General features: G+C 39.0%; 1 protein-coding gene across 1 annotated transcript in view; it reads right to left on the bottom strand.

Moving 5' to 3' along the window:
* LOC129250536 (voltage-dependent calcium channel type D subunit alpha-1-like) overlaps nucleotides 1-15,158 on the bottom strand; it is a 342,952-nt gene that overhangs the window by 187,827 nt on the left and 139,967 nt on the right. The window contains exons 8-11 of the mRNA XM_054890155.1: nucleotides 8,754-8,906; nucleotides 8,506-8,687; nucleotides 7,904-8,423; nucleotides 7,626-7,851 (exon numbers count right to left, since the gene is read on the bottom strand). Coding sequence (XP_054746130.1) covers nucleotides 7,626-7,851; nucleotides 7,904-8,423; nucleotides 8,506-8,687; nucleotides 8,754-8,906 — 1,081 coding nt within the window. The remainder of the gene's footprint in view (nucleotides 1-7,625; nucleotides 7,852-7,903; nucleotides 8,424-8,505; nucleotides 8,688-8,753; nucleotides 8,907-15,158) is intronic.

Genomic DNA, 15,158 nt, shown 5'->3' with positions numbered 1-15,158 from the left:
GTTTATTAACAAAAACTGTACGAAGTAAGTAATATACCCGTAAGTTAGAAATTTACTTTCAAACCAGATTGCTGCTTTTTTTTTGATGTAGTGTATCTAAGCTCCTCATAAAAATATCTGCCGTTCGGAGTCGGCTTCAAACTGTTGGTCCCTCCATGCTTGGCTGTGTCGTACAGTGTCTTCATCGTGGACACAACTGAAATACTTTTTATCCGTAATATAGACGTATTTGGATTGTTGAAATGCTTGACAAAAAACACTTTTAAACCTCAGTTAAGATTTAATTTCATCGAAAATATAGAATCTATGAAAAACCAAAAAACAATTCCAAATATCAAGGATTCAACGTAGTCTAGCTGACTAAGTTAACAATTTTTATCAAAATTCATTCATTTTTGCCCACTGTTTATATTGAGCGCTTACTTTTTGTGTTTACGAGCACGATGATTTGATTATTTTTATGCAGTGCGTAAGTAGTATTATTGATAGTAACACGGAGTCGAACCAACACGCTTTAAATTAAAATTCGAATTAAATACGATCCAATACGAAAACATTACTTGGTCTATCGAAACAGTGCTTTCGCAGAAGCACTAGGTCGAAAAAGTCTAATAATTGAATCCTATTTACTCGACACTCTCCAGTAAAACAGATTTATCAATTACCAGGCTCTTAATTCCTAATTCTAATAGCAGTCGCCCTTCGGCAGGAAATGGCAAACCTCCGAGTGTATTACTGCCATGGAAAAGCTTCTCATAAAAGATATGTATGTATCTGCCGTTCGGAGTCGGCTTGAAACTGTAGGTTCATGCATTTGAGGAACAACATTAAGACGCACGCCACAAATAGGAGGAGGAGCTCCTCGGCCAAACGCCCAAAAAGGGTGTACACGCCATTTATATATATACATACATAAGTATATATTATATAACTCCATGTTCTTCTGGTTCACATTTAAACGAATTTCATAGTTTTCACCATTTCGTATTTGTGTCCTTATAAATAGACATATTTGTATGTATGTATGTACGTGCATACGAAATATCATCATTCTTATGGGAGCGCAGAAAAACAAACGGAGATATAAAAAAGCACATGCTGTTCCCTGCGACAATATTTCCTTATCCCTAATACATAAATACTATGTACGTACATATGTATTAGTCGGCATACATTTACATATATGCGCCGACACGCACTCGCCATATTGCGAAGTTAGCAATATACATATGTATATGTACGTACATAGAAGGTGAAGTCCAAAATAAACAAGACTGGCGTCATAAAACTGTTTTTGGTGGTGCCATCTTTTTAATGAGTTAGTGCGTTGGAAGTTACATCCCTAGCTGATTTCCAGTGAAAGCTTGGTTACATTCGGTTCAGTGGAAGCGAAGTTATTGCGCCTAAAATGTCAGTATGTTTGTGTCATCGGTACAAAAATGAGTTTCGAACAAAGAGCTAATATTAAATTTGGTTTTAAAATCGGTAAAATGTTCACCGAAACATTTTAATTGATGAAAAAGTTTATGGCGATGATTATCCATCTCGTGTCAGAGTTCATGAGTGGTTTACACGCTTCAGAGATGGTGGTGACGACATAAATGCAGTGAGTATACGGGCCACCCCAGTAATCACCGAAAACTCCATCGAAATTGATCATAAATTTTTGAAAAATGAACCGAAACCACTGTTGAAATTTATGGAATCGGAGTTGAATATCTCCAAAACATTGATTTATCGCATGGGCTTATAAAAGGTCTGGCAACGATTCATTCTGCACAAGATAACTGAAGATCAGACTAAAAATTGAAGATCTAAAAATTGCTCAGAATTGAACATTCGAAAGACTTCATTAAAGAGGCGAGAAAAGACGAGAACTACATTTAAAATATTGTAGCTGGTGATGAAACGTTTTGTTTCCAACATGAACCTGAAATTAAGCGTCAAAGTGCCGAATGGAGAAGTCAAAAATTAAGTCGGAGCTCATTTGGTTTTACGATTCCAAGGAAATTGTCCAAAAGGAGTTTGTGCAAATGGGTCAAACCGTCAATGCAACTTTCTATTTTCCCGTTTTGAAGCGTTTGGTGCATCGCATTTGTCGAATTCGCCCTGAATACCGTGAAGGAGGACGCTGGCGCTTATTGCATGATAATGCACCATCTCATCGAGCCACTCTTGTGACTGATTTCTGAACTAGAAATCGCAATTTAACCATCAATAACTCACCGTATTCGCTTGCTATGGCTCCCTGTGACTTCTATCAATTTGGAAAATTGTATTTGGCCATGAAAGGAAACCGTTTCGCGCCCGTAGAGGCCATCCAAAAGGCTTGCACCGACATCCTGAAGGATTTTCCGGTCAGTAACTTGAAAATAGTGGTGGGACTATTCCAATAAAAATTATTCGAATAATAAAATCTTTTATTCGAGAGGTATTCGCAATTCGAATAATATTTATTCGAATTTTTTATTCGTTTATTCGAATAATGCTATTCGAATACCTCACTATTCTAATACCTTACTATTCGAATACCTTACTATTCGAATACCACCTCACTATTCGAATATTTTTTGTAAATATTTACTTAGATTAGCGGACTACTAATCGGTTTCTGTACAAGTGCATGTACCTATGTATGCAAATTCAAAAACCACGCAAAGGCTTATATTAAATGAAAATACTACCTACTTTTTATTGTGTCGGCGCTTTGTTTTTGTTTCATATTTTGGTAAATATTTACTTAGATTAGCGGACTACTCTTGCTTGAGGCGTGAAATTATTTTCTTTTAGGTTTTTTGCTTTTCGCAGTACTATTATATGCACATACATATACTCATATACTCTACCTGCTACTGACTGACCTAAGCCCGATAAACGAGTGCAGACAGTCCTACGACCATGCATACGCTTAGGTAACTGGCGATGAGAAATATATAGATGGACATTTCAGGCAAACTTTTCTTTGGGTTGAGTTTAGTTGGGGGAATTTCGATCGCTTATGCTACATATTTCCTTTGTATTTCTTTAAATCCCGCGCTTAGATCACTCATTAACAATCAAGAACCTCAAGCAAGAACGTTCAGCCAATCTAATCATCAATCAAGACAAATAAAAAAATAATAATAATGCCCAGAAGCAAAGTTTGGCAACATTTTACAATCGTGGAAAATACCGGTGAGGCCTCCTGCAATTATTGTGGTGATATGCTGAAACGTATGGGATCCACCACTTGTTTATGGAACCATTATAACTTTAAGCATAAACTCAGTTATGGAGTTGATAATCAACCGGAACCTACGAGCAGCCATGCTACAGATGATTCAGAAGAAGGTATTCGAATAGTGAGGTATTCAAATAGTAAGGTATTCGAATAGTGAGGTATTCGAATAGTAAGGTATTCGAATAATGAACTATTCGAATTATTTGAAACGAATAGTATTATTCGTTTTATTCGAATAATGTTTATTCGAAAATAATCCCACTCCTACTTGAAACACTCTTTCGAAAAGCGTTTAGATCGCGCAAAACAGTGTATCGAGGCCAGAGGGGACTATTTTGAATAAATAAATAACGTAATTAAAAGTAGCGTTTATATTCTTATGAAGATTTAAAAAAATAGTTATGAAAACAAAATTGAATTCAAACAAAAAATAAAAAGTGAACGTACAGATATGCCGGTACGAAATAATTTTTATTCGAGATTGTGACTCTATGTTATTACTTACTCAATGTTGTAACTCTACCTTATTAATGACTCAATGGTGCAACTCAAAACACAATTTACATATTTGTATTCTGAGCTCCTAGCAAAACTATTCTTGCTAGTATACACATATGTATGTACTTATAACCGAACGCACAGGGCATTCACTTTATTCCTCCAAATGCCTATCCCGTCCAAAGTTAAAATTCTTATGGTGCTCACACTCACCAACGTAAATGTACGCATGTATAGCTGACACGATGAAACTGATGTAACTCATGTAAATGAATTCTCACCACCGTGCAGTTTCGTAGATCGTTAACGTGGGATTTTGGACTGTTTCCATAGAATCGTGTCAGCTGATTGCTCTCTCACCACACAGTGTTGCCAAATAGTACATTTTGAAATCATTTACAAAATAAACTTGACCCACACTAATGATGACCATCAATTATCGATTCGTCGCCGTTCGCAGCATTTGGGCCTCTGTTACTCAACAACGTGGAAAATTTTGCGAAAGGACTTAGGTGTGAAGGCTTTCAAAATACAGCTGGTGCAAGAATTGAAGCCGAACGACCTACTGCAACGCAGAATTTTTGGTGAATGGGCTCTTGGAAAGTTGGCCGAAGATCCACTTTTTTATCGAAAAATTGTGTTCAGCGACAAAGCTCATGGGCACGTAAATAAGTAGAATTGTCGATTTTTGAGTGAAGATCAGCCAGAAGAATTGCAAGAGCTACCAATGTATCCAAAATAGGTCACAGTTTGGTGCGGTTTATGGGCAGGAGGTATCATTGGACCGTACTTCTTCAAAGATGCTGCGAATCGTAACGTAACTGTGAATGGTGAGCGCTACCGTGAAATGATATCCAACTTTTTTTGCCCAAAATGCAAGAGCTTGACTTGCATGACATGTGGTTTCAGCAAGACGGTGCCACATGCCACACTGCTCGCGTAACAATGGACTTGTTGAGAGGCGAGTTCGGTGAACATTTTATTTCACGTTCGGGACCTGTCAATTCGCCACCCAGATCGTGCGATATAACGCCTTTAGATTATTTTTTGTGGGGCTATGTTAAAGCTCATATCTATTCAGACAAGCCTGCTTCAATTAACGCGTTGGAAGACGGTATTAAAGCATTTATATGTGAGATATCGGCCGAAACATTGGAAAGAGTATGCCAAAATTGGACGCGGATGGACCATTTGAAGCGCAGTCACGGTCAACATTTGCATGAAATAATCTTCAGACATTAAATTATATGGACTGTACTATCGATTTAAATTAAAATTTCATGCATTTTTGCTGAATTTTACGTGTGTGCTTTCATTCATAAAAAGGCGAATTTTTCTCAACAGTGACAAAAAAACACATATGTATGTATATTTAGTATATGTAAATATGTTTTCTAAATGATCGACAGCCGCCGCAAATGCTGTGCGTGAAGTACGCGCGAGAGCGTACAATACGATGCAGAAACCAGTAACACGTAGCTTATAGAAAATTCTGTCCCGGACAATTCGATGCTAGGGAACATTTCGAAGGCATTGTTTTTTGTTGCTTGCTATTTTGTTTGTTTGATAGTACGTAATTATGAAATTATTATATCTATTAATTTACATATGGATTACTCCAATTAAAAAAAAAATGCACAGAGACATGTGTATTTAGCCACAACGTTAGAAACTTACTCTGAAACAGGAGTGCGACTTATTTGGATGTTACAGTATATACTATATTCAGTGTTCGAATGAAGACCAAAGACTTATTCAATATTGAAGAAATCACAGGGACCAAATCCCAAAATTATTAAACGAACATTTTTCAGTTAATATGCTTTTTTTAAATATTTCTAAAATTGAGTACATACTTTTCCTCTTTAATATCTATTAAAGTTCACATATCGAATATAATGTACTACTTCATAGTAAAGGCCTAAAAAGTTGTATAAGTTTGGCACAATGCTGTGCCTATGAATGTGCGTTCAATTCCTTAAGAATTTGTAGCGAATCGTAATATTTTTGCTGTGGCAAGTCCACGCAGCCAGTAATGCGTGTGTGTGCCTGGTAACGAAGCATTTCTCTATAAATAATTAATTAGCACACCTTTAAGAATCAGATACCAGCGACGCAACTTGAGCGAGACTATCGCCAGAGTTAACGACGTTGACACATACACTACACTACATACATACACTGCAAACATACATTATTATTGTTTCCAAACAGTAATAATGATAAACAATACAAACACGGTCTTTGTCCCTTCATACAATAAACACATGTAAGCATATTTTTATCTCAAACCAAATTGTATTTAGAAATAGTATAAATAGATGTAAGCATTAAAATATAAAACTAATTCTGAATTAGACGAATTCAATAAAAGAGCTCTTGCTCAGAAAAAATATAGTTTTATTATTTTTTCCACACAGAGTCCTAACTCCAGCCGAAATCTGCACGATAATTTTACAATATTCACATACTCGTCCAAACACATATTTACACACTCGTCAAATCTGCTGTTGTTCAGACGGTGTGTGTTAATTGTTTTCGTATATCACTAAAACATTCTTAGTATTTTCGTAAACAAACCGACTACGTCAGCCCATCCGCTGGTTCTGTCCAATTTGCTGAGAGCAGGCTAACGGGCTGATATTGGCCACATTTTTAAAAATCTCTTCACGATGACCATTAACGTTCTCTGGACGTGAGACGAAAGCATTTGTCATATGCGTAGTTACCATATAAAATTAATTTAAGTATTAAAAAAACAGTAGTTTTTCAAAGTTTTCATTGCTTTTAAGCTAACTTTGGAATATTTGGCAGTGCTCGTCTGCATTGTGTACATACTTACATATGTATTTCTTTTTACATATAATCGGTTGTTTACATACGCGTTTGCTTGTTTTTATTATTGGAAATTATTGTTGATACAAAAAAAAAATAAATAATTGGCGCGTACACTTCTGTTAGGTGTTTGGCCGAGCTCCTCCTCCTATTTGTGGTGTGCGTCTTGGTGTTGTTCCACAAATGGAGGGACCTACAGTTTTAAGCCGACTCCGAACGGCAGATATTTTTATGAGGAGCTTTTTCATGGCAGAAATACACTCGGAGGTTTGCCATTGCCTGCCGAGGGGCGACCGCTATTAGAAAAATGTTTTTATTAATTTTGCTTTCACCGAGATTCGAACCAACGACCTCTCAGTGAATTCCGAATGGTGATCACGCACCAACCCATTCGGCTACGGCGGCCGCCTAATTATTGTTGATAGTGTAGATTTTTGTGGTAGCCTCAACTGTTTCTATTTGCTTTTGTATACTAATTGCGGAATACAATTAGGCGATCGATAGGACTCTGACATGAAACGAACATTCGCTTCTCAATACAAATGGCGTTATTTTCTGTCCCTATGACGTTACAAGTTATAGCTCTCAATGTTTGTGAGTTTATTTGATTTCAAAAATTAACAGTCAGCCCAAACTAAACCTTATTAAAATGTGCGCGGTATATAAAGTTCGGTACGCGTGTTAAGTGGTTGATCGTTGCACGTAAAATGAAAATATTTGTAATATATGTACATATGTTCATATATATTTTTTGGATGGTTGCTCCTTACTTCTTACTAGTATTTTATATGTTTTGAAAATACTTTTTCAAACTCTCATTTTTTAAAATATGGGTACTCTATACATAAACCTTTTAAAATACTTTGACTAATAACCATTTACGGCCGAAACCGGGAAATGCAAATATTCTAATTGTTAAGGGAAAGAACGAGGAGGTAAGTGAAAAAGTACGAAATATAAGTGGAAGAGACTAAGAATAGCAGGATCAGAGTAATTTACTATAAAATTCAAATATTGGAATGTAAGGATAACTCTAATAGATGTTAATCTACATATCATATATGTAACTTACTTTGTGACTTTAAAAACTCTTAAAAGACGAACGCAACGTAATACCGATACTCCCAGTGGGGGCATTATTTCCGTTTTAGTCAGTATAGTTTCCGTTATGCTACCAATTACAACAAAGCAGTCGAATCGGTTAAACAGCGACACAAAATATCCTTGAAAACCCAAACTATACATTTTGAGCATCATTTCGCAGGTAAATAATCCAATGAAGAAGATATTCGTATAATCTGAATAAAACTATATGTTACTTGAAGGAAAAATAATGTAAAAAACAAATACCTTGAAATTTGTCAAGCCAAGGTGGCTGCTGATAATGTTCCGTAGCAAGGACACCAGTATTTAAAAACACCAATATTATAATTAGCCAATAAAAAGCTTGTGATTTTACAGCCTTACGACAGGATCGCCTCATTCGCCGATTTAAACGATCCAAGTCTTTTTTCTTTCTGCGCCACCACGACTCTGATATTTGAACTTCCTGACCCTCCTCTTCCAATTGATCAGTTGAATTTATCTCATTCAGTTGTTTTCCTTTACCATCTTGCATTAAACTACCATCTCCATCTGGTTCAATATCTTCAGCTTGAGTAATCCAATCAAGATACCCCCGTACGTCTTCCTCGATTTGTTGTTTCTCTCTAAGCTTTTGAAAGTCACCGCGATTTTTGGCTTTCGTCCGCTCTTTTGAGAATTCACCGGAAAGCACGCCAAGAATTAAGTTCATTACAAAAAAGGCACCTAGTATAACCATTGAAACAAAGTATATCCATTGCCAGGTACTACCCATGGCATCTTGAATCTATTAAATTGTAAGCGTAAGAAAATTTTTCACTTATTATAATATAATACTTAAAAAAATTTAAATATCAATGATGACTTACATTGTATAATACATCTGTCCAACCTTCCAATGTTACGCATTGGAACACAGTCAACATAGCCAAGCCGAAATTGTCGAAATTTGTTATTCCATTATTGGGACCGTCCCATTTTTCGTGACAAACATAACCGTCCTCACATTGGAATCCAGTTCCACAGGGATGCGTTTCCTTCATATATTCACCTACGTTCATCGAAAGAAGGCAAAAGCGGTTTAAGACTAATTTTATGTATATTTAATCAAACAAACCAGTATCCGGACGAAGACATGTTTTATGCAATTTTCCCGAAAACAGCTCTAATCCGATAATTGCATAAATAATGATAACAAACAATACCAACAATGCAATATGTAAAAGTGGTATCATTGCTCGAAGGATCGAATTCAATACAACCTGTAAACCTATAATTAGCAAAATGTATATTGAGTACTTTTAAGATGAAACTCTAATATAAATGTTAAATGCATATTAACTACGACGGCGTCACAACTAGAAATAATCTTTGCTGATGGATTAGGCTGAAGTAACTACAGATATATCAACCAAGGAATCTAAGCTGTTAAAATTTCTGCCATGTCTCAATAATTTCTTATATCATTCTATTTATTATACTGTGGCCTACCATGGCTATAAATAATGTTATTCTACTCGACCCGAAGAGAAATTGAGTTTTTTTATGTTCGTGTAAGTAAATAACACCTTGGCCAAAAATTTCCCGGAATATATTCAGAAAAATCAAAATAGAAGATTATTCCAGAACAGAATGCACGACATCTTCATTTTTATTAATTTAATTTTGTTGTAATTTTTAAATTGTTCTACGCGGCAACATTGTTTTTGTTAGTTCTGCCATTACATATCTTTCGTGTGAAAAGAATTTTTTCATTTGAACAAACACATTCCCGCAATCAAGTTAAGTTTTGTAAAGAGTAAATTAGTGAGTCCGGTTTGCTCCATGTAGAACCGGTCCACACTGTCGGCATTTTACACTGGCGAGTTTAGTGCTTACCAGCCAAACCGCCGATCCCATGTTAGTATCCACAGTCCAATTGTGGGTGGCAATAATTTCAAATGGTTCAGAAAGTAGAAATACAAGTATGTCAGTGTTTTGTTCCATTACAGCCTGCCATAGCAGGTTCTGAGCTGCTTAACAATGGCTTGCGTTAAGTTGAAGAGCTGTCATGTTTTTCTTAGGCGCACCACCTCTTGATAGCGCGGGCACTTTATGCTGCCAGCTGCATGTGCTCCGGTACACAGCGCACATTTTTCATAATTTTTGCAGCTTGCTGCCTTGGTGGCCTTCTTTTCAACATCGTCTGCAAAGTGTGCTTCGATTAGGTTCTTTACACGCAGTAGCTACATGTCCGTATGCCCAGCATCTGTAACATCGACTCGATGATGTAACTTCTTCTACTCGACATCTGACCCATCCTACTTTGAGATGCTCTAGCTCCAGCATCTTTTTGGCATCATCTACACACAGAGATAAGTACATGGGCTGGATACGACGTTGGGTATCCGACTGGACGTTGTGTATCCGACACCACGAGAAAATCAGCTATATGGAATTGTGGAATGAATAGGTCACGAATGACGAATATAAACACTACACGCGGCTATGTACGATCCCGTTTTTTAAGCTGTTTGTTTACAGCTAGCTTAACCCTAGCTGAAGCTATACACGCACTGGAGGAACTCGCACGATTATAGTCCGGTTATTGTAGCTAGGGACTTTAACGCTTGGGTAGTGAACTGGGGATGCTCGCGAGCCACCCCTAGAGGAAAAGCCCTTTTAGAAGCGTTCGCTATGCTTAACATAGCGCTTATGAATTCTGGAAATCAGCAAACATTTCGAAGAGCAGGGAAAGGGTCAATAATCGACCTGACATTTGTTAGCTCTAGCCTCGTGAGTAGCACGAGATGGTCCCTGAGGCAGTATTACACTGGAAGTGATCACTTCGCAATACTTTGCGTTAAGGGCAAACATGATGGGCCGAAGTCTTCTAACTCGTACGGAAAATCTCTGCAGCACGCGATAGAGCAAGGCGAACATACCAGCGTTCGAGAGGTGCGACCAGCTTTGAAAGGAACAGACTCTTATTTAAACAAAAAAGGAAAACGCTAAAAAACGCAATTAAGAGCAGCAAACGCCAGTGCTTCCAAAAACTATGCGAGGATGCTGACAGCAATCCATGGGGATTTGCATACCAGCTGGTGATGAAAAAAACAAAAGCCTTCAAACCGCTGCCCACGACGTGCCCGGTTATACTGCGCAACGTGGTCAAAACATTGTTCCCCCAACAGCAAGGCATCGCAGTCAACGTTGAAAACCGATGCCTGACCAACACTGACGAAATTTCGCACATTTGCAAACAAATTAAAGGCAATAAGGCACCCGGGCCCGATACGATCCCGAATGAAGATCTTAAGTTGGCAATCAAAAAGCACCCAGAAATCTTTTTGGATGTTTACACCTCCTGCTTGGAAGAATGCACATTCCCGAAAGAGTGGAAACTGCAAAAGCTAGTGCTAATACCAAAAGGGTCTAAGCCGGGGAAATATCCCTCAGGCTACCGTCCACTATGCTTACTGGGCACGGCAGGCAAAATATTAGAGAGGTTAATTGTGAATCGCCTGGAATCTGCAATCGATAGTGCCGGAGGGTTATCGCCGCACCAATGTGGCTTCCGTAAAACACGCTCTACCACAGATGCTGTTATAGCGGTTAAGCGCATCGCTCACAAAGCGATGGAAGGTTATCGCTGGCTCTACGGAGATAAAGAGTATTGCCTAGTCACAACGTTAGATGTAAGAAATGCATTTGATACAGCAAACTGGATCAAAATCCTAAATGCGCTTCCGAGTCCCAGTTTACATTCGGAAAATGATTGCAAGCTACTTCACTAACAGAGTGCTGCAATATAAAACCGACGAAGGAATGAAAAGGTGCAGAGTAACCGGAGGAGTCCCACAGGGGTCAGTGCATAGCCCACTTCTCTGGAATAAAATGTACGATTGAGTCTTGTGTCGTCTTTTTTTTCTTGTTTTTGTTTTTTTGCTTTAAGTTAAATCCATTTAGTGAAAAGGTCCAAGTATAGCAGCAAATTCTTTATCTCGATGTCTGAGATCTCATTAATTTGCTGCAGGAAAGGCTTACCAAAGGAGCGGAATCGCGCCCTTGCTAGCCCTGGACATTCAAATACAGGGTTTGATTGAAAAGTAATGAGCCTTATTTTTTTTAAGCAGTTTTATTTAACCTTTTAGCATATACAACTAATATTCTTCAAAATAGGACCCTTGAGCGTCAATACACGACTGGTAGCGGTCCTTCCATTGCAGGAAACATTTTTTAAACTCATCCGCCGGAATCGCGTTCAATTCGGCTGTCACAGTTTTTTTGGGTCGCCTCGATGGAGTCGAAACGCATGGTTCTCTGATCACTAACAGTTCTGCCTGGAACACGCTGACATAGTCAGGAAGACGAATTGACTGGGATAGGTTGAGCGGCTCCGAATGGAAGCCAGCTCCTACACCACAGTTCATCTTAGAACCATCGGTATAGATTTCGACATTGCAATCGTAGCCGTTGCTAAATTCCTTAACCAGCTGCAACTAAGCGGTCGAAATCACAAAAGATTGGCTGCGCAATAGTGGTTTAAACCTTGCATACCATAAAACAGAGGCAGTTCTCATCAGTAGCAGGAAAATAGTTGAAACACCAAATCTCAGAGTAGGTCACCACGCACTGGAGTCTAAGCTGTACATCAAATATCTTGGGGTAATGATTGACCACAGGTTGAGCTTTAAACAGCACCTAACATACGCCAGCGATAAAGCATCGAAGGCTGTAACTGCATTGACACGTGTTATGATGAATACTAGAGGACCTAAGCAGGCTACTAGGATGTAGCTTAGCAGTGTGGTATTGTCTATCTTGCTTTATACGGTACCCGCCTGTATCGAAGCAACAAGCGGCAGCACATACATGAAAGGCATTAAATCGGTATACCAGTGCCCTCATGTGCCCTCAGGATGTGCTGCGCATTCCGCACAGTATTCGAGGATGCTGTATTAGTCCTCGTGGGTCTGCTACCAGTTAAGCTGACTGCACTCGAATTCGCCGAAATAAAAAAACATCGAGCGGATCCACCACAGCTGACTAACCGATGGACTGAACGGGAGCGAAGCATCCGCACTTGGCAATAGGAATAGAGGAACTCCATGAACGGACTATGGACATATCGATTCATTCCGAGTATCACCAGATGGATAAATCGAAAACATGGACGGATAGATTTCTACATGACCCAAGTACTTTGTGGGCATGGATGCTTAAAGGTTTATATGCATAGATTTAAGCAAGAAAATTACCCGTACTGCACCTTTTTCGACAGTCTATTTCAAGATGCAGAGCATGTTTTCTTTGTCTGCCCTCGTTTTGAGCTGCAAAGAGAAGATTTGAGTGATAGGGTTGGAAAGCTTATAATGGTTAGTAACCTAATATATATAATGCTTGATTCAGAAGAGCATTAGTCCGCTGTCAGTAACATGGCAAGAATAGTAATTACCAAACTGCGTCGCGCTGAACAACGGCGCAGATTTTTACGTAGAGGCGATAGGCCATACCCCTTCCCGTGGAGTAATACTTAAGTAATACTTGGCGGTATTAGGAATTACCGAACTGCGTCACGCTAAACAGCAGCGCAGATTTCATGAAGAAACAATAGGCCGCTCCCCCTCCTGTGAAGTAGTACCTTACGGTCGTCCCGCGGGAAGGAAACGGAGCTGGGGTGGGTTTTTGCCACCTCCAAAAAAAGAAAACATGGACTGTGTACCCCCAGAAATGGTGCGTTTGCTTCGTATCGCCGGCTTCTTTAGATTTCTCACCAGTGCCTGCTGAGTAATCGCCTCAAACAACTCCTCCTCCGCATTCAGGTCAGTGATAAGACCTTTACATTGGATTGTGATTATATGCGTTTTTAGATTCACCGATGCTACACCATCCAGCGCTTTTTCAATAGCTATTTGGTAACTACTGGCCTTTACATCCTTACTACTTTTATATTCTATAAGGAGGCCCCCTTTTTGTGTAAGTCGCATTGTCTTAACTTTTTCGTAAAAGTCCCTCAGTTCTCCGCTGTGCTTTACAGCACGCAACATATCCGTATATGATGTACCGTGCGCCTTTTTCTCGATAATAATGGCGACCAAATTTGGCCTGATGGTGCCTTTTTTCTTTTTCAGCGTTTTCTTTTCCTTCTATATCTTTTTCCACTCTTCTCTCCGCATTGGATTGAGTTGTGGTTTGTGGTCGAGACGAATCACTGGAGACTTTATTGTAATCTGGCCTGCAGCTCTTGGGCTTTCTTTAGCTCGGCTTTTGTTCGCCAACTGAGGAGTATTTTTTCCTGCACCTGTTAAGAGGTAGACATTATTCTTATGCAGCATTCCAAGGAGTTCGTTTCAATGAGAACGTCTGTGAATGCTCTTTTGATAACACTGCACCTTCTATGTCTTACGTCACCGTGGAAACTACGTATTGGATAGGTGCATCAATAATGAAGCTCTTCCTGAAAGCCTCAAGAGCTTCTTCTGTTAGCATGTTGGTAGTGCTGTTTACATCGTTTTTGTTGCTATCCCATTGGTCCCAACTCACAACCGCTATCTCAGCGCGTGTACGCTATTACAGAAAGTCTCTTGGTAAAAGGTAGGTCACGCGAGGATTGACACTGACTCTTATGGGGTCCAGTGTTACGAGCCATACTTCAAACAGGAATCAATGAAGAGTAATCCAACCCAACCTACGTGAACATTTAAGACTACGTATGCGCTTTGAGTACTTTGTGAGTACTAGACTTAAACGAGGCGGAAGAGGCTAAGAATCCTTCTAAAAGCCATTTTTGCAAGATTTTACTGCGTATATTCAGGTGTCAGAAGCTCATAGTTCTTTTCGCATTAAGCGATTAGTACAACCGCTTCTTACATGCAGAACAGATGCTGCCCAGATAGCTTCTCAATCTAAGGCTGATGGTTTCTGGTTTTTTTTTACCATGCCCGTGCATGTTTTAGGTAAGTAGGTTGCTAGCCTCAATACTCTAGCTTGGGGATAGTTGAACTATGTGCACCTCCAAGTAGGAGTTTGTCTGTTTTGATCCGCGAGTGGTATTTTATTTCCCATTTACCCTGCATGATGCCGACCTTCCCGATCCGCCGCCTGGGAACGCTTCCGATGGGAGACAGACAACTCCACCTCAAAGTAATTGCTCACGTGCTAAATAATATAACCTATGCTAATAGTTTTGCATGAATGCGCGAAAGATACTTTTGCTGTATCAAGGACCACATTGAGGCATTGAAATGCAACCAGAACATAAGTAACCGTTCAAAAATCACAAAATTTTCGCCGTTTTTGGACGAAAACCACCTTCATCGAGTAGAAAGATGAATCTCCCACTCCAACATGGATATGGAAGTCAAACATCCGATCATTCTACCCAAACGACACAAGATCATTGCCCTTATACTGACCTCTGAGCATTAACAGCACTTACATCCAGGAGTGTAGGCACTTTTCTTCATAATCCGACGGCATAATTGGATATTACGCTCAAGGAAAAAATTACGAACGCTTGTTACAATGCTTACGCCTGCGG

This window comes from Anastrepha obliqua, chromosome 6 (assembly GCF_027943255.1).
Source record: "Anastrepha obliqua isolate idAnaObli1 chromosome 6, idAnaObli1_1.0, whole genome shotgun sequence".
Classification (NCBI taxonomy): Eukaryota; Metazoa; Arthropoda; class Insecta; order Diptera; family Tephritidae; genus Anastrepha; species Anastrepha obliqua.
This window is presented reverse-complemented; position numbering and strand designations above follow the sequence as displayed.